General features: G+C 41.6%; 1 protein-coding gene across 7 annotated transcripts in view; it reads right to left on the bottom strand.

The window, feature by feature from the left end:
• Nucleotides 1-24,260, bottom strand: part of ALG8 (ALG8 alpha-1,3-glucosyltransferase) — a 28,468-nt gene extending 4,208 nt beyond the window's left edge. For 2 of the 7 annotated variants that reach the window (XM_055416076.2, XM_055416075.2), the window contains exons 1-10: nucleotides 24,121-24,260; nucleotides 19,447-19,525; nucleotides 13,209-13,402; nucleotides 10,482-10,591; nucleotides 9,191-9,258; nucleotides 6,064-6,190; nucleotides 5,409-5,512; nucleotides 4,476-4,596; nucleotides 1,946-2,085; nucleotides 439-578 (exon numbers count right to left, since the gene is read on the bottom strand). In XM_055416076.2, the coding sequence (XP_055272051.1) occupies nucleotides 439-578; nucleotides 1,946-2,085; nucleotides 4,476-4,596; nucleotides 5,409-5,512; nucleotides 6,064-6,190; nucleotides 9,191-9,258; nucleotides 10,482-10,591; nucleotides 13,209-13,402; nucleotides 19,447-19,525; nucleotides 24,121-24,215 (1,178 nt within the window). In that variant the 5' untranslated portion in view covers nucleotides 24,216-24,260. Of the gene's footprint in view, nucleotides 1-438; nucleotides 579-1,945; nucleotides 2,086-4,475; nucleotides 4,597-5,408; nucleotides 5,513-6,063; nucleotides 6,191-8,057; nucleotides 8,174-9,190; nucleotides 9,259-10,481; nucleotides 10,592-13,208; nucleotides 13,403-19,446; nucleotides 19,526-24,120 lie in introns of those variants that run through there. The other 5 variants (XM_088832142.1, XM_055416077.1, XM_055416080.2 and 2 more) reach the window with 5 other exon arrangements.
• Between the last annotated feature and the right edge of the window lie 1,613 nt (nucleotides 24,261-25,873).

A 25,873-nucleotide genomic window follows, 5' to 3' on the forward strand; every position in this document is an offset into this window, starting at 1 on the left:
AAAATCCCAGGAAACAACAAAAACAGTTCTGAAAACTCTGAAGCACTGTGTGCATGTTAGGTATTATTCCATAATGGACTCACTCCTTACTTTGACTAAACAACACCCAACAAGGAACTGTGGGTGTGATGACATCAAATACCATGTTTTTTCATACTATGCTCCCATTCAAAATTCAGCAAAAACAGGCTGGTATCATGACTCTTAATCACCACAGGACCCCTTACCAAAAAATGCAGGAACAATACAAGCAGTTCTACACAGCTTACAACTTTCACAGGTCTAAGGATCCCAAGTTAAGCATCCCCATTCTGTCCAGGTATAAATCTGTTCCCACACATTTTTGCCTATCCCACTGAACACGTCAAGGGACAGATCAAACGGAAAACAACAGGGTCACTGTGAAATATGCCAGAAGTGCTGACTAACTGAGCTTACCTCATTGGGAGAACTGCGAGGAGAATGGCTTTTTCATGGACGTGCCAACCAAACATGAAGGAGCTCAAGGCACAAAGAATTAGACATCGGAGAAAGCCTCTGGGCCCTTGAGGTTTAAACCAAAGACAGAAAACAGAAGGCTAGAAACAATAGGCAAAGATAAAACTTCAGTATCATTTAAAATAGGCTTTACTGAAACATCGTTAGGTGAATATAATTTACATCATCTCTGAAAAACAGTAGCTCATTATTCTCCATCAAACTGAGATAATTCACTTTGTGAACAGTCCACCAAAAGTTAACATAGAAACACTACTCAGAAAAAGGCATTTGGAAATATATACTTAACTCATTAAAATTAATTCTACTCATTGAAATTAATAAGGAATGATAATTAAGTTCTAGGATAGCCAGTATAACCCCCTATTACACCTTCATAATTAGTTAACTAATAGTCACTGAACTTATTAGGTCAAACTACAAAAGTTCATCAATATTGTGGAGCTAATAATAAATTAAATCTTAGCATATTAATAAACAAACACCAGGGACATCCCTGGTGGTCCAGTGATTAAGACTTTGTTGTCCAATGCAGAGGGTGTGGGTTCAATTCCCACATACCTTGTGGCCAAAAAACCAGATCACAAAATAAAAATTTTGTACCAAATTCAATAAAACTTTAAAAATGGTCCACATTGAAAAAAATCTTAATAAGCCAACATCTAACTCTGAGTTGGAGGAGTGTAATTTACAAGCAATCCAAGGCCTTCCACATGCAGCTTACAAGGCTGAAATTTTAGGAAAAAGTTTAACCTCTGTTAGAACATGTGGATAAATAGGCCAAGAGAGCTTAATTACCTACCAGTACTGCCATGCAATTAAGTGGGGTCAGGTGTCTTGTGAGTAGGCTTGATTATTCAGAAACAAAAATTAAAACTGAGTATAATTAGATATGACTGAGTTATTTATAGTGACTTCTACTAAACTTGTATCATGAAATTGAGTTCATCACGATTACTAACAAAAACAACTTTGAACGATGCCTGTAACAGCATCTGACTCATATAAGATTCTTATCTGATGCTCAAACAGCCACTGTGACATCTCAGCTCATTATCAAGACAAAATATCCAGGCGGTCCAGAAAAATTTAGACTTTTGATCAGTTCGCCATGGATGAAAACAAAAACCTGATGTCCTTACTACACTGTCCTCTTTCTCCATGGTGTGGTCCAGGTTCCCCCCCTGGACTTTTCATTCTTCTTCATCTAATGGTGAACAGATGGTCTATAAGCCTCTCGTGAGGACCTCTCTCAAAGAGGCTTTACTAGTAATCCTTCCTTATGGTGTTCAAAGTTACCCTAAGAATTGCTAGGAAATGCCTCCATCTGCAGCAGGATTACAGCCATGGAATTTATCCTACGGTTGGGAAAACTTGAAATTCAACCAGCCACACAAAAGAAAAGGAGAGAAAACTCAGGAAATGAGGACCGCGTGTGAATTCTTACCAACATGGCAATCAGAGTGCAGATGAAGGTGGCCAAGGGCGTCACGGAGGGAAGGACTGTGTGTTGGAACTGCTGAACCAAACCACTTGTCATTGAGGCCTTGGGAATCTTGTTGGGGTCAAGAAGTTTCAGTTCTAAACCTACAGAGTAAATAGACAGTTTATTTTGTTTTGTTTTGATCAATGACACACCATGTGTTATGTGGCTTCCTTGGTGGCTCAGCTGGTAAAGAATCCGCCTGCAATGCCGGAGACCTGGGTTAGATCCCTGGGTCGGGAAGATCCCCTGGAGAAGGGAGTAGCAACCCACTCCAGTGCTCTTGCCTGGAGAATCCCACAGACAGAGAAATCTGGCGGGCTACAGTCCCTGGGGTTGCAAAGAGTCGGACACAACTGAGCGACTGACACTTTCACACTGTGTTTAACCAATGAATTCCTTGAGGAAGAAAAGAATATGCTACTAAATCTTGTGACTGCTTCAGGGGCAAGAGTTCATTAACTCAGTCCCACAATACTCCACCTAAAATGCCTCTGGTTTACAGTGTGGTTGTCTACATTGGAACAGGAAACCCTGCTGGCAGGTAGCATGGACAGCAATTCGCTCTCATCTCTAAAATGAAGCAAGCTTTCTCAAATACTACCATGTCACAAGCCAGCTTTGAATCCTTCCTTGACTATGGGATAAAGTCCATATTCCTAAGCGTAGCCCACAGTATCTTCCATGATCTAGCCCCTGCCGCCTTGCCAGACTCATCTGCTTCACCTTGTTAAATATAGTTCGGCTGCAATGAGCTGACATACCCCTCAGGCACCCGTGTCCCTTTGCACAGACTACTCCTTTTGCATAGAATGGCCTACTTACTTTACAGAGCTAACTCCTAATTCCCTTACCTAAGAAAGTTCCTAACTCAGGACGTAAAGCTGATTTTCTTGTGGGCTAAGGTGGTCTCTTACACACGCTGCACTGTATCTGTTTATATGTTCATATACTCTCATACACTGGGTTCCTTAAAGGCAGGAATGACAATTTATTTCTATGCCCAGCACATAACATAACATTCCAAGAAATACTTGCTAAATGAACCAAGTCCGAGGATAACGATGCAGCAAGCTAACAGAAGAGTCAAAGACGGTCTGAGCACCTGAATGGCCCCAGCTAATGCCACTGAAAATCAGTGAAATGTGAGAAAAGTGTAGACTACTAAAATATTTCCTATTCATTCACCTCTTCCCTTTTGACTTCAGCCTGCAGATTCTCTCTTAAAGCTAATAATTACCTGCCTGAAACAGAACTGCCTAACCTGCCACTGGCTTTCCATTCACAACATCCTGGAGGAGACAGATACACAAGATGGGGTACAAGTTTCCTGACTCAGATAAGGCAAGCGGCCCCTGTACCTCATATTACGTCATTCGTTTAAAGTTTTCAGAAGTGTTAAGAACTTACTTCATAAGATGCCATATATATCAAGGCTGGGCTCAGTGGGTGAGTGAGAATACCAAATTATGACTTCCCGTTAAGTACGTGTCCAAAACAGTAATAGCAGCCGCCATGCATTAAACATCTGCCACATGCCAAGGGCTTTTCAGCCATTACTTTTAGCTCCTCGAGGCACAAAAAAATGAGTGACATGCCTAAAGTCACACAACTTAGGTGGAAGAATCAAATCCAGTACTGTCTGGTTCCAAAGTCCCTGCTACTGGCAGCCTGGCATGTCCTTATTGTTGCGCTTGCTTCTCACAGTAAGTTGTTACATTTTAAAGGTTGTAAACAAGCAACAAAACACCTTATGTGGCCTGCAAAGCCTAAGATATTTACTATCTGTCTGGTTACAGAAGCTTACCTGCCCTTCTCTTGATCCTGCCATTTCCCATCACGCTAGGCTGTATTCACAGATGAGACACTGTGAATTGTTCTACAGTCAGTTATTTTCAGAACCGTCTGAAGGTATAAATTCCTTTTCATCACATCTCAAACTTAAAAGCATAGGCTAAGCTTTCTCTTTCTTTTCATCTCATGCTGAATGCATGCCTACCATTTCCCCTATTGCTTTAATACCCAGAATCGTAACTTACACATTCTTAAAACACTTCTTCACATTTTAAAGTTTAAAAGTAAGGTTACAACTAAAAATGTGTAAATATTTTATTCCCAAGAAAAGGAACAACAATCTCATTGCCACAAAGAGCTTTTATAAGGAATGCAGTCTGTTTCCTGCACTGAAGTCTTAGTCCCTAGAACCACTTCTCTGTTTATCCTGAGAGCTGAAACTTGGGGCTGGAGAACAAACAGTTCAGCCTCATTCACAAGACAAAGCAGGTTTTTTTTTTCCATTTCTCAATGTGACTAACCCTTGCAACATTCATAGTCTAAGTGAGATGGCTTAGGGAATTCCATGTAGGTCCAGTGGTTAGGACTCAGTGCTTTCACTGCTGGGGCCCGGGTTGATGCCTGGTGGGGGAACTAAGATCCCACAAACCATGTGCAGAGACCCCCCTCCAAAAAAAGGTAAGAAGGTTTGCTACCATACCGATGACAGACAGCACTTTATCCAAAGCGCTGTACAAAGCCCAGAAGTTTGGAGCCCAATATGCGTGGCAGAGGCCCCTCTTGAAGGGGAACAGTCGGGAAAAGACTTGAGGCAGTTGGTTCTGTTGAAAAGAGATTAAACAGTGATCAATCTTTTCTAAATTAAAAAATAGAACTAGGGTACTATCTGTGGCATTGTGTGAAGAAAGTTATGAGGTCTGAGTTCCAGTATTTGTTCCTTCAAGGAAATAGTTACGTGATGCTGAGCAGTTCATAGAACTTCTTTTTGTCCAACCTTCTCATCTGTCATGTGCGACAAGGTATATCAAAGTACTTTGAATACCAGTCCGATACTGTGTATAATATATAATAATGGAAGAATTGATAAGGGGCAAAGGATAACACGGACTGCAGCTTCACCAAGTTTACTGAAGAAATGGGGACGGTGCAGAAGGCTTGACGGGACATGCAGTGTTTCCCAGTTTTAGCAGCAATTAAGGTTAACAAGATGAATTCAGTGCAAGGAAAGAAGCAAAAAAAGGAAAAACACCTGCTGAACATCTGTAATGTATTAGGCACTTTGGAATGTTTGCTGTCAATGTCTGACTGGGAAAGCACTGAGGACTGACTTGGGGTTACAAATAAAACACAGCAAACAAGCAAATAAACAAATCCAGAAATCTGTGAATACTTACTATCAACTCTGTGTGAGTGTATGTGTTTCTGTGAGACATACTGTTAAACACACAAATATATGCACATACATATTCGCATAGGCACAAAAATGTCTGAAAGAAAACCATCCTATCTTTGTGGAGTCATAGTTGGAAGGAGTGAAAAAGGAATAGTTTTGCTTATTTTATATATCCCTGGCTTTATTATTTTTTCCAAATAACAACAAACGTGTCTTCTTTATAACAAATAAAAGACTTACCAAGGCTAGAAAAGGACCCAATGAAAGAGCAGAAACTAGGAAAACAATCAGTCCCAGGGAAATAAGACGGACAAAGCTGAAGCTGTTCCATCGGATGGATCCATCTACAGAAAAGACCATTATCATTAACCAGGAGCATGGAAAGCCATAGCTTATATAACATGCCCAAATTAGTAGTAGCCCACAACTAAGTGACTTCACTTTCACGCATTGGAGAAGGAAATGGCAATCTACTCTAGTGTTCTTGCCTTGAGAATCCCAGGGACGGGGGAACCCGGTGGGCTGCCGTCAATGGGGTCGCACAGAGTCAGACACGACTGACGTGACTTAGCAGCAGCAGCATGACAGTATACCAATCTTTATAATGTGGCAAGAACACAGAAAAGTAAGAATGGGTTTTCACCCATTTTTATAGGATCAATAGTTGAAAGGTATCTGCTGTGCCTCATAAATCCCTCTCATAGGACTTCCCTGGAGGTCCAGTGGTTAAGACTATGCTTCCACTTCAGGGGGCATGGGTTCAATCCCTAGTCAGGGAACTAAGATACTAAGTGCCATACAGTGTGGCCAAATAAATAAATAAAAATTAAAAAGCAAGCCACTAAGTCAAGATAAAATAAAAAAAAAGAAAAACAACGCAATCACTAAAACTTGCCTGGTTTATTTGCAGTGAAACAGTAAGATCGCAGCAAATATACACCATAAGCTGGTGCTACATAGAGGTATATATGCTTGAGATGTAGGAGAACAGCAAAGAGAAATGCTCCTTCCATGTGCCTTTTCTAGGAGATTGAAAAGGGAAACAGCAATTCAAAATTCAGGGTAGACTAAACACAATCATGTAGCATCCTGGACTGGATCCTGGAACAGAAGAAGGATGTGAGTGGAAAAACTGGTGAAATCTGAATGTACCAACGTTGGTTTTTTAGTCTTGATGAATGTACCATACGATGGTAACATTACATGAAAATGAGCAAAGGGGTATAGGAACTCTATTATATTTGAAAAATGGTTAAGATAAATGGGTGAGGGGAGAAGAGAAATAGGTGAGGGAGATCAAGAGATGAAGTACAGTTACAAAACAAATGAATCATGGGTACGAAATGTACAGTGTGGAAAATGTAGTCAGCAATTATATCTGTCATCTCAGTATGGTGACAGATTGTAACTAGATTTACCATGGTGATCATTTTGAAATGGATAGAAATATTGAGCCATTATGTTATGTAACAGCAACTAGCAAGTGTTGTAGATCAATTATTACTTCAAAAACAAACTCATAGGGAAAAGATTAGATCTGGAGTTAACCAGAGGTGAGAAATGGGGGAGGGAGAATTGAATAAAGTCAGTCAAAAGGCACAAAATTCTAGTTATAAGATAAATAAGTTCTAGGAATATGATGTACAATATGAGAAATATAACACTGGTGGTGTTTTAGTCTCTAAGTCATGTTCAACTCTTTGTGATGCTGTGGACTGTAGCCCACCAGGCTCCTCTGTCCATAGGATTTACCAGGCAAAAATATTGGAGTGGGTCGTCATTTCCCTTTCTGGGCATCTTCCTGACCCAGGGATCAAACTTGCATCTCCTGCTTGGCAGGTGGATTCTTTACCACTGAGCCAGCAGGGAAGACCAGTATAAGGAGAACAGAAGGAATTGATTCCAACTAGCTTTTCCACTGCGGAAAAGGCAATGGCACCCCACTCCAGTACTCATGCCTGGAAAATCCCATGGACGGAGGAGCCTGGTAGGCTGCAGTCCACGGGGTCGCTAGGAGTCGGACATGACTGAGCGACTTCACTTTCACTTTTCACTTTCATGAATTGGAGAAGGAAATGGCAACCCACTCCAGTGTTCTTGCCTTGAGAATCCCAGGGACAGCAGAGCCTGGTGGGCTGCCGTCTATGGGGTCGCACAGAGTCGGACACAACTGAAGTGACTTAGCAGCAGCAGCAGCTTTTACAGTGAGCCTAGTGGGTTCATAAATTCATTATTTCAACAAATATTTATTAAGTACTAAGTTTGATGTTGAGGTATAAGATACATCGTCATAACAACACACTACAAATTCTCCCTAAGGAACCCAAAGAAGTTAAGTACCTTCACCCTCTTATAGTTATACAATAGCTGGAGCTGATTTCCAGAGAAGATCTGGGAATCAGAATATGAATTATTATAGATAAACTATGCTAACAAAGAATCATTTAAATCTTACATTACATATTAGGTAACAGAGTACAACTGGGCTGAAGGTAGCAAGTAGTACCTGACCTTGGAAAAGGCAATGGCAAGCCACTCCAGTACTCTTGCCTAGAAAATCCCATGGACAGAGGAGCCCAGTAGGCTGCAGTCCACGGGGTCACTAGGAGTCGGACACGACTGAGCGACTTCACTTTCACTTTTCACTTTCACACACTGGAGAAGGAAATGGCAACCCACTCCAGTGTTCTTGCCTGGAGAATCCCAGGGACGGGGGAGCCTGGTAGGAGACCGTCTATGGGGTCACAGAGTTGGACACGACTGAAGTGACTTAGCAGCAGCAGCAGCAGTACCTGACCTAACAAACTACCTAGGAGAATTAAAGGCGGGGGCAAGGGGAACCCTCCAAATTGAGTTGACTATGACTAGGGAAGTCCGAATTCTACCTACCTCACGGGAATTTTGGAAGGACCAAATGAGATAATGGTCCCGGGGTTCAGCAAAGAAACTGCCAGAGGGACCGTGAAAGGCCAGGTTCCTCCTTTCACTGTCTCATCAGGTGTGGTCTAGAACAGATGAATCAGGAATGGTAAGACAAAAACAAAGGGACGCTTCTAAATCTCTCCACCAGTTTTGTTATTTATTTAAGATTCAGAGAAAGTCCAGCTGGTTCTACAGCTAAACTTTAGTTCATTTGTTCAACAACCATTCACCCTTCACTCACTGAACACCAATTATGATCTATGTATAGTGTGGCTTATAATGGTTAAAAGAAAAAAAAAAAAAACTTATCCAGACATTCATAGTTGACAAAGAACTTTAAAACAGATGACTGAATTTGATCTTTCCAAAGTCCCTGTGAGGTAAGTGGTCCCATTTAATAAACAGAATGTATCAAGGGTAAATTTTATTTTATGGATGAGAAAACTGAGGCTGGGAGGGTTGGAAGACTTGCCTTGGGTTGATGGTTCCCAAACCTGACGGTGTATCAATACTCCCTAGAGATTCCTAAAACCCAATCCCAGAGATGAGGAGACGTCCAGAAATCTAAATTATCTGCTTTCTTCCTCTAAAGAAAGGAGGATAATTTTAACAACTTCACAGAATACTTGCAAGGTGTACTCAATAAGACATATATAATGGACCCAATCTGAAGCAGCCAATGCTTTTGAATAACTTGTCTGAGTCACACAGCTCGTTTGGGTTATTCAGGATTTCAACCCAGGTCTTCTGGTCCCAAATCCCATACTTTCTATTACACTATGCTTCTGATGGGTAAGGCCCTACCATCACAGTTACTATTCGGTATAAACTATGGAAGACTGCCTTTCTGGACAAATGATCCAAGCCAAATATAGAAACTCAAGTTTATTTCAGGCCTGCTACACCCTAACAAGCTTTCAGAGTATAATTTTCTCATCTGTAAAATGGAGAAAAGCATTACTAAAAGAGAAGATGGAATTTGTGAGAAATACTCAATAAAAGTGTGAATAGCACTTGGCAATGAAATTGGTCAAATAAATTTCCTATCATCTTTACAAGCTAAAAACCAAACTAATATAATTAGCCTCTCCTGTATTTACCTGAAAGAATCGTGCAATGGAGAGCAGCATTAATCCAGATAAAAAGCCATTGTACTGGAAATGAATATCTGGACTTAGGTCAAGGAAAGAAAATAGAGGATACCAAATTCACAATGAACTGTGCCAGCAGACTGATGAGTATCAAAGTCACAAATGCTTACTTTATAGGTAAATTAAAGACAACAGTATTACTACCAGTTTGGACTTTACATAAAAGTGTTTTGCATAAACTATAAAATTCTGGACAAAATTTTAAATTAAAATTTATGTTTAAGAAGAAAACCAGGACACTTTCCCATCTTTTCTGTAAGTTAAAGAATGAACAGCTAAAGGAGATTTTTTGTTTTGTTTTGCCTTCTAGAATCAGGGATGAGAAAGGAAGGGACCTAACAGCTACTGAAGGCCATTTCATGCAGCATTTCGTTGTCAGTAAGTATACAATGAACCTGTGAGGTAGTCAGAGCTCAGAGCATTACTATACTTATGGCCTATCACCACTCAGATGACAAGACTGAGATCTGAGTCCAGGTCAGACTTAAACCAAAGTATAGGTGCTCTCACTCACACCTGGCTATGTCTATGAAAACTAGAAATCTGCCTCCTGTCATTTGGATTTTAGTTACATTCAGACCCTTTGGATTTAAGAACTTTGCCTATTAACATGGGCTAAGCCAAGAGGGAAGAAAAGCATGAAGCCTTGTTTCCACATGCAATACTGTGACAGGCCCTTTCTACAAAAAGGAATTTAGAATAATATAAACTATTTCAGATATGTATATTAGATTAATCTAAAGACAGCTAAGTCCCAGTATATTGCTTTCCTGGTGATTTACCTGGTTCTCGAACGTCATCACTAACTTTTCAGGGACGAAGTGCTCTATAGCCAGAGGGTAGTAAAGTTGAGTAGAGACCACCGTTTGGGGAACTGACTAACCCACCCCACATCCACTTTCAAAAGAAGCTCATATTTCAGAATCATCATTACAGCAAGAATTAATCTTATCCTTTCCGTTCCGTTCCGTTCCGTTCCGTCGCTCAGTCGTGTCCGACTCTTTGCGACCCCGTGGACTGTAGCCTACCAGGCTTCTCCGTCCATGGGATTCTCCAGGCAAGAATACTGGAGTGGGTTACCGTTTCCTTCTCCAGGGGATCTTCCCGACCCAGGGATCGAACCCGGGTCTCCCGCATTGGGGGCAGACGCTTTAACCTCTGAGCCACCAGGGAAGCCCAATCTTATCCTTTAGTACGTATCAAATAAATAAGGGAACAGTGCATAAAACATCAAGGATACGGTCTACAATTAACAACCCGAAGTTCCACAGCAGCAGTACTGACAGAATAAACTTTGGCTTCTCTGTAAGTTCTCTGCCTGCTTTTTTCCCATCAATGCATTTACAGCACCTAAATTGGAACATGAGTTAAGAATCAGAAACAACTTTTATCTTCATTAGAACACTACAATCCTTTTACAGAGCACTCTGATACACTCTGTTGTGTTTTATTAGCCATTCCTGAGAAACTGTCCATGCCATTCTTTTCTTTTTAATGTGGAACTATTTTATTTTGAAAATGAATGATTGAAAAGGAACATTCAGGCTGAACAGCAGTTGGAAAACTAAAGTTTATATCAATCCAAATATGAAGGGGAAAAAAAGGAAGGACAAAATAGAGGAATGAGAGAGAAGATGAAGGAAATATAAAGCTACTATGTATGGAGCACTCAGTATATCCTAGATGCTTTCACTAAGAGTATAACATTTACTTCCCAAGGACCATGGAAGGTTTTCTTTTTAAAAAGGAAGAAAGACACTCCAGGAGAATTTCTTGTAGCCCATCAATATGTCTGCACCCAAATCACAGCTCAATGTTGCCAGTTATCAACAGGGAAGGAAAAGAAAGGTGACAATGTCCAGTTCTGGTGATATGGACAACTTTTCAGTTAAAATGCCCTTAGCTGTCACCTTTCCCAAGTAATTCCAGGTGGTTACAAAAATTTTAGTTGCTTCCCTGTCATTATAAGGAAATAAGGATTGGGGTGTCCATGCCATTCCTGAACCTAAAAAGGTGGTAGCAGAAAGAAAGTCCTCAGGGCCAGTTCTGTGTCTTTCTCAGCTACGCTAACTTGAAACAAAGTCTTCATTTAATAAAACAAATTAAAAAAACCATCCACCAAAAACCCAAAAGATTTTGAAAACTGAGAGGACACACACTATTTTAGTCCTTAAGACTAAAAAAATGCAGACTAGGATAACACAGCATTCTAAATTATATGTCATCAAACCAGCCAAATTAAGAATAGGCCAGCGACAGTTTGGGAGAGGGTGGTGGAGGGGATATGAAAAAAAAAAAGAATAAAGAAACAAACTTGCAGCTTTCATCTACCCAAATAAATTTTAAAAACTCCTATGAAAAAAATGTTTGTCATTTAAAGGTAAAGAATACAGTAATTATGACAACAGCAGGAGACAACAGTATGATCCATTTCTATTTTGTAAAAATTATATTCAGACAAAAAAAGAGGCTGAAACAATAGGCACCAAAATGTTGATAGTGATAGCATTAAGTGGAGGAATATGGGTTCCTTTTAATTTTAGTCAAAGTGTTAGTCACTCAGTCGTGTCCGACTCTGTGACTCCAAGGACTGTAGCCCGCCAGGATCCTCTGTCCATGGAATTCTCCAGGCAAGAAAACTGGAGTAGGTTGCTATGCCCTCCTCCAGGAGATCTTCCCAACCCAGGGATCGAACCCAGTTCTCCCACCTTGCAGGCGGATTCTTTGCCGTAGGAACCACTGTATATGTGCTGTTTTCCAAAATTATGACAACAAGGAAGTATTGTTCTATGAAAAGATTTTTTAAAACGTGTTTCATTTGAATACCAGCAAATCCTGAAAACAAAGAAAGCTAAAAGTGAAAGGAGACATAATAAAGATGCAGTTGGACAGCGGCTGGGAAAAGGTGTCCTGCTTTTCCTCCCTGGAACCTGAGTTTCCTCATAAATAGAGAGAGTAACCTTATAGCGTAATTGAGAAAATTAAGTAAGTTACTAATCTATACATAGTGCCTTGTTTGAAGTTTTTATCTTAGCTAGCTGTTCTCTCTTACACTGTAGATGGAAATGAACTCTCCTCCTTCTCTCTGCCTGCATATCCTTTCCCTGGGAGCGTGAATTTAAACATTTTGAGTTAAAAGAAGTACATGATATATCACCTTCTCCTCCAACTCTTGCCAGGTCATACACAGAATGAAGGTCAGGGAGCCAAACAGGAGTTACTCCGTAAAAATGAGCAGAGGTTCAAACATCCCCAAGGGACTCTGTCCTGAATGGGGCAAGAGGTTCACTCCAGAAGGCCACATAAACAGAAATGATCTGTTTATGACAACGGGCACTAGTTACTGCTCTGTCACAATCATATGAGTAGGCTTAAGTATTAGGACAGAATAGAGACCAACAATGGCTGGGAACTCACTACTTGGAAGTCACTGTGCAAAACATTCTACATACATGTATTCAACTACTTAAAAGTAACTTATAAGTAAAAGATGCAAAACATAAAAGTATATGATGTAAACAAAGCTTAAAATTAACAAAGAGTCTTTGTGAAGGAACGAATCCTGAGACTGCAACTAGAAGCACTCAGTAAGATTTCTTGAGTTTACTAGAATGGACACTCCATTGGTGGTTACCGTGATGCATGTGTTTGCATGAGTGTGCTGTGTTGTTGTGTTTATGTGAGTATCCTAAAGAGTATCCTAAGGAGTAGGGTAGGTCACAGCAGCATATGGTGGCCTGCCACAGGGAAGGAAAGAGAGGTATGCAGAGCCATTCTGGGCAGGAGAAATGGTCCTGGAGCTCTACTAGCTGTAACTATTCATTGTGCAGTTTAAAACACAACAGTTATAAATGTCCCAGCATTTGCTATTATATGAACTTTGTTTGCCCACAGTGAAGAACAGGTTAATACTATTTGATACCATTTCCTCAACATCTTCCACACGGAATAGCATTCTCAGACTTACTCATGGACAGCATACACAAAGAGTGCATCTGTAAAGATGACGGAAAATCTCTGGAACAGTAAGGTCCTTGAGCTGGAGTAATTCAGATTATGGACATTCAGCATCTCTTGATCAAAATATTTGGCAACATGTGACAGGGCATACTCAAACCACGCAAAAAAGGGGGGGTAATCCAAGGTCCACTCTGAAGTTGCCTGTGGTAAAAACAGAAGACAGAATATATCCTAAGTAACTGAATAAACGAAGAAGATACAAAGATTGGAAATTTTCATTCTCTGGTCTTCAAAACAAAAACAAAAAACCACACATAAAATGAAATTACACTTAAAATATGCCATAAATAGAAAAATGTCTATGTTAGGACTGAACAGGACACTAAAAGTCATTTCCTGAGTTGTTTAATATAGTCTTCAAGTTCCTTAGAGTGAACTGTACTTCAAAAGAAATTAACTTGAAACCTTGTAGTAATGAATTTGCTTATGACATGGTTCTATTCATCTAAATATAAAAAGGGAGCTTTACTGTTAACTCTTCTGTGACCCCATGGACTGTAGCCTGCCACGTTCCTCTGTCCATGGGATTTCCCAGGCAAGAATACGGGACTGGTTGCCATTTCCGTCTCCACAGTGTTTTCCTGACTCAGGGATCGAACCCATGTCTCCCTCATTGGCAGGTGGATTCTTTACCACTGACCACCAGGGAAGCCCCAAAAATGGAGTTAAGGTATAACAAATGATTCTTTAGCTTGAATTTAAGTTCTGTCCCAGAGACACAATTTCTCTACCTGTAAAATGAGATACTGTAAGGACTAAATGAGATAATACCTATGAAATATATTTATAAATGACAAAAATGCTACACTGATGCTACTTATCTTCTGCTCCACTAGGTTATAAGACCCTTCAGAGCAGAAATCACTCTGTCATTTCTATATCTTGAACATTAAGTTCCTGATATATTAAGAACAGTCATTAGTTAAATGAATAAACAGTCGCTAATGATTAAATGAAAAAATCATATAAAATATATATAAATCATATGAAAAATATATAAACTATACAAAAACACATAAACTATATATAAACTTTATGGTACTATAGTTTGGTATTTTGTTTCAATTTCGACATTCATCCAACAAGAATGGTAGTACTCACCTCATAAGTTATTGCATTACATCTTACCTGTGTGTGTGCGTGTGGATAGTACTGAATCACATACAAACTAAGTATTGCTAAATATTATTTATTATAATTTACAAAAGTGATTACTATTTCCATAACTTGTCCCTAAAACTAAAGCTAGATCTTATACCTAAAGAGCTGAGATAGCAATTCTCTCTACTCTGCCTGTTGCTCTCTTCAATTGAAAGCTCCTCTCCTTCTGGAAGTGCACTAAGAGTTCACTTGGTACTAACCTGGTGCCCACAGGGACTATTATTGAGGGTCTCTCCTGTGTTATAAAATGAGGCAAGAGACACTCAAATAACTTGTCAGCTCTTTGTTCCTGATAAAGAAGAATGAAAACTTTAGGTACTAATGGAAGGAAAGTTATGACCAACCTTGACAGTATATTAAAAAGCAGAGACATTACTTTGCCAACAAAGGTCCGTCTAGTCAAGGCTATGGTTTTTCCCGTGGTCATGTATGGATGTGAGAGTTGGACTGTGAAGAAAGCTGATCGCCGAAGAATTGATGCTTTTGAACTGTGGTGTTGGAGAAGACTCTTGAGAGTCCCTTGTACCGCAAGGAGATCCAACCAGTCCATTCTAGGGGAGATCGATCATGGGTGTTCATTGGAAGGACTGATGCTAAAGCTGAAACTGCAATACTTTGGCCACCTCATGCGACGAGTTGACTCACTGGAAAAGACTCTGATGCTGGGAAGGGTTGGGGGCAGGAGGAGAAGGGGACGACCGAGAATGAGATGGCTGGATGGCATCACCGACTCTGTGGATGTGAGTTTGAATGAACTCCGGGAGTTGGTGATGGACAGGGAGGCCTGGCGTGCTGTGATTCATGGGGTCGCGGAGAGTCAGACACGACTGAGCGACTGAACTGAACTGAAGAAGCAGCCTGTTTACGCCCCGGGCAGGTATAAAATGCAAAAGCCTCAGCCTTGATCCAGCCCAGAGGCACTCTGTATAGGGCACTCAATCTACAAAACCACCCACTAAATTCTCCCTTATGAAATGTTCCCTCTCTAATCTCAAATCTCCAATGTGGGATATAAACAAGATGAGCCACTAAAAAAATGGAAAGAAATATTAGAAATTTTATTTTTTAATCTTATCCTTCTTAATTTCTATTTTTATTTTTTAATTTTATTGGAGGCAAATTACCTTACATTAATATATTGGTTGGTTTTGCCATATATTGACACGAATCCGCCCCAGGTGTACATGTGTTCCCTTTCTTGAACCCCCCTCCCACCTCCCTCTTCCCCCTTAATTTCTATTTTTAAAGTATATTAATACAGTAGTACTTTTATAATTTATAAAGATATATTGGGCAGTAAACGCTTAAAAATGACTTCTTGCTAGAGTGCAGATATATATAAATATATATATATATTTTAACGTTTAGCAATTACTGGTCTTTATAATTTCAAGTTCAACAGGAATTTAGACTATTAACATCCGTGGTTTCCAGCCACAGTTTCTATGTCAGAGCTCACGCTACCCTTAAAGAGCCATTTATCTTACTGGAAGTCTAAAAGATTTTCCTACTTTATCAACATATTTATTATTCTAAATAAAATGGGGAATGGGGAGCGTTAAAAGGACTGAGAAAAGGAACAAGTAGTGCCCGAGAGACAGTGCCCCTGTCCTTCCCTTGCTATCTCGAACCCCACACCACCTCAGATCCTGTCTCTCTGCTGCTGCTTTTCCCCACAGAGACTTCCCACGCCGAGCCCAGAAGGTCCTCCTGACCTCAGGAACTTCCAGCTGGAGCCATCCTCTGACCTAAACAGCTTCTGGGAAGCCAAGCAAGCTATTAGCTCACATTTCCTCCCAAGTGACCAATTCTGTCACTTACATGTGGTAGAGCTGGGGCTCATATTCTGTGTCTCCTGACTCCAAATCCATTAGCTCAGGAAGCTACTAGAACAGCTAAGACCCTCACTCAGTGGAGGATGGTGACTACATGTTGACCAGAAGGGGGAGGTCTCAGGCCCCAGGAGGACAGTAGAGCCCAACAGGAAGCAGAAAGTCTCTCCGGCTCAGCCAATGTGAGGCTGTCACAACTCAAGCCGATGAAAAGCCATGACTCTTTGTTGACTACAGCCCGCCCAACTTCCTTTCCCCCTCTTTCTAAGTGCTCTCCTGCCCTTGCTGTGCAGGGACCTTGCCATAGTTGCAGACCCTGAATTGCAATTTTCGGTTGATTTTTTTTTTCATGTTGATTTCCTGTGTGTGTGTTAGTTGCTCAGTTGTGCCCGACTCTGCAACCCCATGGACTGTAGCCTGCCAGGTTCCTCTGTCCATGGGATTCTCCAGGGAAGAATACTGCAGTGGGTTGCCATTCCCTTCTCCAGGGGATCTTCCCAACCCAGGAATCAAACCCAGGTCTCCTGTACTGCAGGCAGATTCTTACCATCTGAGCCACCAGAGAAATCTCTGTTGATCCTAAGTAAGTCCATTTTTGCTGGAAAAATAACTGTCAGTCTACTTGCTTTAGGTCAAGAAAGATTCAAAACAATTGTGTTCATTCCACAAATATTTACTTGGGTGTTTTTGTCTTCCCAACCAAGGGACCAATCCTTTTGAGGTCAGAGCAGAAACGAGGGTTAGAAGTCATGGCTAAGGAAGGCTCTACAATTTTATCTACTGCTCAATATCTACTCTCCTCAGTATGACAGAAAGATCCTTCCAGACCCACGGCAGACACCTCACCATCCCTCTGTGAGCCTTACTGACAACTGAGTTTTGCCCCATTGATTTCTTTCGTTGTTACTGCTGAGGAGAGCAGGAAGAACAAAGAAGTATACCATTACTAGAATCTCTTTTCATATAAACCTCTTGCATCTAAAATAAATGAATAATAGGTGACAGCTCTGGCCTAAATATACTTTCAGGAGTACTAACATAATAGCTAGTAGTGAAAATTACAGGAGTAAAGGAGAGGACATTCAGAAAGAATGACAGAATATTAAAAGAAAACGGAACCACAAACCACTGGTTTGCATTATTATTTACTTAAAGTTCCTTAGCATTCCTATTAAATACTTGCAGTGTTATTATGTGAAGAGGAATTTGGTCAATTAGATCAATTATTCTCAAGCTTTTTCAATATAAAGGTCTATTATGACTTGACCTAAAAATCCAAAAGGCAACAACAAACTCACAGAAAGAGTTTAGCAGTTGTCTTAAAAAAAACCTCCCTGACATCAGAGTGCTGTTTTTGATCAAGTAATTTCTGAGCTAATGTCTGTTTTCCATGAAGTATCAGATGTAAATTAGTAACTCATACCAGAAATAAAAACACAGGCATGGTTTTTATAATAATGGCAGAGAATGGTTTGTATGTTGCCAGATAATTACACGTCACATTTCATTATTCCTGTCCTCATAAATCACAAAATGTTCGGGAGAGACAGGATCTTAGAAATAATTCACTCCAAATCCTCATGTAACCGACGAAAACCCAAGGCTCAGAGAGACAAAACATATTTTCTAGGTGCTGCAGAGCCAGGCCTAGAATCTAATTTTCCTTCTTTCCCTATCCAATATTCTTTCATAAAGGATGTGGCAAATATTATAATTCCCCATGTGAAATTTGGGAAGCTCATTTTGAAGTAAAGGGGTCCCCTAATACTGTCAGAAGGCAGAACTGAATGAAACTGAATCCTCCTAAAACCGAGCTCCCTTGCAGAGTTTGTGATTAACCTCTCTATCCAAAACTTTATTACCTTTCTTTTTAAAAGATTTTATTTATTTTTGGCTGTGCTGGGTCTTCGTTGCTACATGAGGATTTCTCTAGTTGCAGCAAGTGAGAGCTACTCTCCAGTTGCAGAGTGCAGGCTTTTTATTGCAGTGGCTTATCTTATTGTGGACCATGGACTCTAGGGAGTGTGGACTCAGAAGTTGTGAAGCACGGGCTTAGCTGCTCTGTGGCATGTGGAATCTTCCCGGACCAGGGACTGAACCCGTCCCCTATATTGGCAGGTAGACTCCCAACCCCTGGACCTCCAGGGAAGTCCCTTTATTCCCTTTTCTGTCCAACCACGTTCTCCTCAGGAATTGAGGAGTATCAAAGAAAAGGGGGGACTGAAACCAAACAAAATCCTGTGGGGTCTACTCAGGTATAAGAGTATAAGAGTAGACCACAGCCCCCACTTATGTTTGGCCTTCCAAAGAGCAAACTCAAGGAGTTAATGATTAGAACAACAGTCACAGGACTTTTAGATCCTCCTGAAGGGATATAGATAACAACTGTACTCATATCTTTGAGTTGTTCTGCAGAAACTAATACCCTCAATTGGTGGATAATGGTGACTACATGCTGACCACAGCACATAGACCCCAGGCTGGAACCAGAAGGTTGATGATTAAGATTCCCTAAAAGAGATCAGTCCCAGGTGTTCACTGGAAGGACTGATGCTAAAGCTGAAACTCCAATACTTTGGCCACCTCATGCGAAGAGCTGACTCACCGGAAAAGACTCTGATGCTGGGAGGGATTGGGGGCAGGAGGAGAAGGGGACGACAGAGAATGAGATGGCTGGATGGCATCACCGACTCGACAGACATGAATTTGAGTGAACTCCAGGAGTTGGTGATAGACAGGGAGGCCTGGCGTGCTGTGATTCATGGGGTCACAAAGAGTCGGACATGACTGAGCGACTGAACTGAACTGAACTAAAACATCACTCTATGACTTCACCACCAACCAATCAGAAAATTATGCATGAGCTGATTATGTACCCTGTGACCCTCACCCCTTACTGCTGCCTTTAAAATCTCCTGCCTGAAAGCCACTGGAGAGTTCAGGTCTTTCAAGCACTAGCTGCCCATTCTCTTTGCTTGGTGCCCTGCAATAAACACTGTATTTTCCTTCACCATAACCCAGGTCAGTAGACTGACTGGTTTTTTGTGTGCCAGGCAAGGGGGCCCAAGTTTGGTCTGGTAATATGAGGAAAGAATACAATTTTTATAATGATCCATTCAACCTAAGATCACAGGGAGAACTCTTTTAATATCAATAATACTTATATGATAAGGGTGAAAATTAACAACTTACCTCATAATACCACTGTGATATTGGCAAACTGTGGGTGATAGCAAGCCAGTTTCGGTGTACTTCAAAATCTGTGGAATGGCTATTCAAAACAATCAGATGAATAAAATGAGAGTTCAAAATATTTATCCATTTCACATTCCTAAAAGTATCCTTTTAAATGGATCAATACCCCTTACCCAGTCACAGCTCACTATCCTATAAAGACAAAAATAGGTACTATATAAGCCTGAAACACTTCACTTACTTGGAGGCCAGACTCCCTTCTGGAAAAGCTGGGGAGTCTTAAGTGAAAAGGGTCTCTAAGTTAACCACAGGTTGACCTAAAAGCCCTTACTTTTTCTTATGGAAGGCCCTCAGGCTATTGCTCAGAGATGACTTTTTCTTGTTCACAAACAATGTTAGTAAGATTCATGATCTGAAAAAGGCCTCACATAAGCTGGATCTTCAAGGATGAGTAGGTAAGTTCATGAGACAGAAAAGGTGGGGGGAAAAAATGGCCCTGTCTTCCCCATATCTCCGAATACTGTTTACTAGTCTCCCACTCACTAAATATAAATATATCCAAGTATGTGCTCTATAGAGGAGGAAAACTGTTTTCCCTTCAATCCCTCTACATTCTGTGGCTGACCTAAGAATTAAATTGACAAAAGACAGAATAACAGGAGGAAAAAAAAAAGACAAATCATTTCTATTTACTTATTTATCTATTTTTGGCCACACCATGGGCAAATGGGATCTTAGTTCCCTGACCAAGAGACTGAATTCCACCTGCAGTGTAAGCACCGAGTCTTAACCATTAGACCACCAGGGAAGTCCCCCAAAAAGACAATTTACAAATGTACAGGAGTCCCAGAAGATATGAGACGAGACTCATAAGGTGGCCAGATGACTGAGGCTCATCTCACCACTCTGAGAGCTATGGAGAGGGGAAGGGGCCTGAGGCTTCAAAGAGAGGGGAGGGCAACTCTTGGGAAAGTGAGAAGAGAAAATGTCTGTCACACAAAGGTTGCTCTGCCTCAAGGGTAAATCTCTTAGGTGAAAAAGTGATCTCTGGTAAAAGCTACCTTGAGGTACAGGCCCACTTTCTAATGTATTCCATTGAAAGTAACTATGACAGCTCTCCTGTATCTGCAGTTCCTCAAATTAATAGGTCCCCCCAAATCCTCATGCCAAAGAGGCATATTTTGGTGTGCATATTCAGCCACCCTTTGTTCTTCTTTAGCAAAAGCTCATTTTTCTGTTTGCTCACTGCTGTACTTCCCCTCCACATCTTGTACAGCACCTGATATGTGTGTGGATGGGCTCCATACATTCTTATTGAATTAACCACTCACCAGAGTCAGTGAGTTCCACAATGACAACTCTGTTTCTACAATGACAACTCTGTGATGAGTGTCCTAGCCAAGCTCCTCAATGTCTCTTTCATGGCTTGCCATTCCAATATTCATCAAGCCCATGTTCCCTTATGTTCAGTTCTTGGTCTTCTTTCTATAAAGCTTACTCTTCTCTGGACAATCTTATTCACACTTACTGCTTCCACTATGAACTGTGGAATGATGACTCCCAAATCACATATACAACCTTGGTCTCTTTCCTGAGTTCTAGAGAAAGGCATCTCCAACTTCCTGCTGACAATGTCACCTGAATCTCCTACAGATTTCTCAAAATCACAATTCACGAATGATCTTATGATCTAACATTTCCATTTCTAGATATATACTCTTTGGCAAAAGGATTAATTTAAGCTAATTATTTTTAAGAAACAGAAGACTCAGGAATCCTTTTTAGCACCCTCTTAAGTGCCTAAAGAATTTATATAAAGGGCTTTGTCCCTGGAATAGAGCTATCACCACTGACACTGGTCAAGAATAAGGGCTAGGTGTGGTGGAAGAAATTCATCACAGCCTAGAGAACAGAGTCCACTTTGTCCCACTGTCTCTTTACGGCCCAGCAAACATTTGTTTACCAAACGTTTGCTTTTCCATCTCCAAGTTGACTGCCTTTCTCCCCTGTGAAGTCCCAAACCACTACCCTTAACATCCACTTGTCTTTAGTTGAAGATAGTATTTAAGGTGGGGGTTTCAGTCATTTTGGCAAGTTACTCTGTTATCCTGAGTCTCTCCCATGTACATGCTGTTACACTTTTGTCTGATTTTCTCCTGTTGATCTGTCTTGTGTTAATTTAATTCATAGACCAGCCAGAAAAACCAGGGCAAAAGGGTAAATGAAAATTTCTTCCTCCCCAACATACTCAATAGAAATGCACACATATGTTCAACCAAAGACATTTACTAGGTATGTCTTCAGGCCTCATTACATGTCAGAGAACTTTCCTGATACCCAATCTAAAGTAAGTCTCCGGGACTTCCAGAGTATTGGCGGTCCAATATTTAAGACTCCAAGCTTCCACTGCAGGAGACGTGAGTTTGATCCCTGAGTCAGTGAACTAAGATATCACGTGCTGCCTGGCATAGCCAAAATAATAAAGATAAATAAATAAATCTACTTTAAAAAGTACTTTATTGCCATCACTTTAAAAAAATAAGTCTTCCCTGTTAGTCTTCTTATAGCATCACAGTTTTTTCCCTTCATAACACTTAACATAAGCATTGTCATGTAATTATACACTTGTGCTGATCTGTTTCTGGGACTGCTGTCCTTATTAAACTACATAGGAGTTCCCTGGCGGTCCAGTACTTAGGACTCAGAGCTTTCACTGCCACTGGGCCCAGGTTCAACCCCTGGTCAGGGAACTACAGTGCTGCAAGCTGTACGATGCAGCCAAAAAACCCAAACCAAACCAAAACTACACTCTGTAGTCTTAGGGATCATATCCATTTTTTTTCCTCCCCTCTGGTACCCAGCCCCAGTATATGGTTCATAATATAGCACTTAGTAGACATCTTGGTCCCCTTCATGGATTACTGCCTTGCTGTGGCAAAGGGGCTTGCATAACTTAATGAAGCTATGAGCCATGCCATGCAGGGCCACCCAAGACAGACAGGTCACAGTGGAGAGTTCTGACAAAACGTGATCCACTGGAGGGAACGGCAAACCACTCCAGTATACTTGCCATGAGAACCCCATGAACTGTATAAAAAGGCACAGGGACAGAGAAGTCTGGCATGCTGCTGTCCATGGGGTCACAAGGAGTCGGGAGTCGGACACAACTTGGTGACTGAACAACAACAACAAAAACATTTTGGTGAATACTTTTGCATTTATCCTGCAGCTTCCCCCTCACATCTCTGGGGCTTCCTGTTTGAGAAGTAGACCATCAACTACAACTGTACACATTCTTAATCCTGGACCAAGAGTTGTATTCAAGATAACCACGCTGAAGACACATTTCTGGGCTGAAGTAACTAAAGCAAGGAATGTCGCTTTATATGCACAGTTAAAGAAAAATTCCCTTTCATTCTGATTTGAAAGGAACTTTCTTCATATTTAGAAAGATTTTTTTTCCAATTTGCTTTTAAAAGGAAAAGATGCTTTTTTATTTCAGTTCTGCAAAGTTCAACTGCCAAACCCCTTCTTTTCCCAAGCTCCTGTAATTCATTTTGCTGCTGATGCTAAGTCACTTCAGTCGTGTCCGACTCTGTGTGACCCCATAGATGGAAGCCCACCAGGCTCCCCCGTCCCTGGGATTCTCCAGGCAAGAACACTGGAGTGGGTTGCCATTTCCTTCTCCAATGTCTGAAAGTGAAAAACATAAACACTTCATTGCTTATGTATACATCAGTGTTTACATTCTATACACACAGCTCTTTCATAGCCAACAAGAGGTCACCAAGATCTTGAACTAAAGGATACCAATAAACCAAATCCTAAACTGGGAACTGGGGTAGGGAGATCCATAGGGAGAAAAGGAAAGAGGGGAAAAGTCAAAGGAGAAAAATCAGGATGAACAGAATGTGGATGCCAACATTAACAAATACTGAGTACCCACTGTATACACCTGGCGGTTGCTTCCATGCTTTCAGCCTCGGTTTTGCATCCATGTGTCACACACTGGTCTAAACCTGAGTGACCTGGCCCTATCTCATTCCTTACCGGTCTTCAGTCACAATGGTCACTTTCAGTTCCTAGAATACTGAGTTCTTTCTTACCACAAGGCCTTTTCACTTACTCTTTCCTACACCTGGAACTACTTTTCACATTGCTTATTCTTCTGCACCCTACAGCTTTCAATTCAAACATCATCTCCCAAAAGAGAGTAGTCGCTCTCTGCTTCTTTCACAGACCTCATCACAACCTGAAACTTTTCTGTTCGTCTATCTGTCCCCACCAACTCCTTCGAGGACAAGGACTGTAAATGTCTTCCCCAACTGCCTCTCCAGGACTCAGAACAGTACATATTAGCACAGGAGGCGGCTGATAAATACTCTATTTGAATGAGGGTGGAGGTGGATGCTGCTTACCTGCATATTAAGGAAGAGGACCCTGAAGCCCAGAAACACTAAAATCAGTGCCAGACATGACTTCAGCCATCCTGAGCTATGATCTGGTCACTAGATTCTAGTGCATAGGTAAAATAACAGCTAACGGGCTGAGTGAGAAGCACGACCTCACGACTTCAAGTTCCCTTTCCTCCTCTCATCCACGCTTACTCTCGCCCGTCCTGACCGACCACGGGGCCTCCCCGCCCAGCCCCGGGCCGTGTGGGTCCCTTACTAGGTAGGGATGAGAAGGCATTTGAGGAGCGTCACCCCGAGCGCCAAAGCCGAAAACCAATTGCCACCGCTGGTCGCGATCCCGAGAGCCGCCATTGCTACGGCGCCGCCAGCTTTCAATCAACTAGACCCGCCTGCGCGGCCCCGCGCATGCGCAGAAGGCCCTCGGAGGCGGTGCCCGCGAGCTGCGCGCATGCGCCTAGCCGCTCAGCCGCTGCGGTAGAGGGAGCCGGAGCTGGGGCGTTTAAACCTCCCGCTTGCGGTCCCTTCCCGCCCCGCCTCCTTCCCTGACCCGACAGCCTCCCAGAGTCTGCACGGTTTGCAGAGCGACAGGTTAAGTTTCACAGGCTGTTCTTTTCTGTTTTGGTTCGCAAAGTTGTTGGGTGTCTGCTCTGGTTGTCGTTGGGAAACCTAGCTGAGAGAAAACTGTATTTTTTCACCCGTTCACGTACTAATGGAAAGAATTGTAATCCCAGAGTAATAGTGGATAAAAATACCTCAGGATATTAGAGGCACCTAATGTGAACACCTGGAGTATTATTAGCTCCAGGCAGAAAATGGCCTGGGCAGAGATTCCGTCGGGAAAGCTTGGGGAAGCACCTGCCTGGGGGGAGCCCGCTGTGGGCTTCTTCTTTGTGTACTCTTGGGGTCTTGCTAAAGTTCAGATTCTCAGTAGGTCTTACAAAGTCTTAGAGTGTGTGGATACTGCTGATAACCCGGGCCAAAAGAGCCGAGGCACAAAGAATGGAGCTAGTCTCGTCTTCCTCGTGTACTGTCTGATGTTGGACAAATGCCTTTTTAAAAAAATTTTTTTGTTAGAGTACAGTTGATTTACAATGTGTTAGTTTCTGCTGTAGAGCAAAGTGAATCAGTTATACATATATCCACTCATTTTTAGATTCCATTCCTTTTTAGGTCACCAATGAGTAGAGCTCCCTATGCTATACAGTAGGTCCTTATTATCTATTTTATACACAGCAGTGCGTATATGTCAATCCCAGTCTCCCAATTTATCCCGCCCCCCCGAATGACTAACTTTCTAAACCTAGTTTTCCTTATTAGTAAATAAGAAATAAAAGTGGTGTCTTCTTCCTAGAGTGGTTGTGAGGATTAAACGAGAACACATAAATTGCTTGATATAATGCCAGGACAGAATAAATGTTCAATAAACAATGTTTTAGAGAAGTACCTTGCTGAAAGATGAACAGCAGGTAGGTGACAGTGTCCCTCTCCTCATATGAGTGCCTGCCCTCTCGCAGCTTCAAATGCCACCCACATGAATTGTTGTTCAGTCACTAAGTTGCATCCTACTCTTTGCAACCCCATACTGCAGTACACCAGACTTCCCTGTCCCCAGATGAATACGACACTCATTTATACCTCAGGCCCAGCCCTTTTCTCTCACCTCCAGACTGTTATATCCAACTGCCTACTGCCATCGCTTTATTGTTGTTCAGTCACGCAGTCATGTCCTACTCTTTGCGACCCCATGGACTGCAGCACGCCAGGCTTCCCTTTCCTTCACCATCTCCTGGAGTTTGCTCAAACTCTGTCCATTGAGCTGGTGATGCCATCCAACCATTTTGTCCTCTGCCATCCCCTTCTCCTCCTGTCTTCAGTCTTCCCCAGCATCAGAGTCTTTTCCAATGAGTCAGCTCTTTGCTTCAGGTGGCCAAAGTATTGAAGCTTCAGCTTCAGAATCAGTCCTTTTGATGAATATTCAGGACTGATACTCTTTAGGTTGGACTGGTCGG

The sequence above is a fragment of the Moschus berezovskii genome, chromosome 25, assembly GCF_049115385.1.
Source record: "Moschus berezovskii isolate FMDL1 chromosome 25, NW_MosBer_1.0, whole genome shotgun sequence".
In the NCBI taxonomy this organism is placed as follows: Eukaryota; Metazoa; Chordata; class Mammalia; order Artiodactyla; family Moschidae; genus Moschus; species Moschus berezovskii.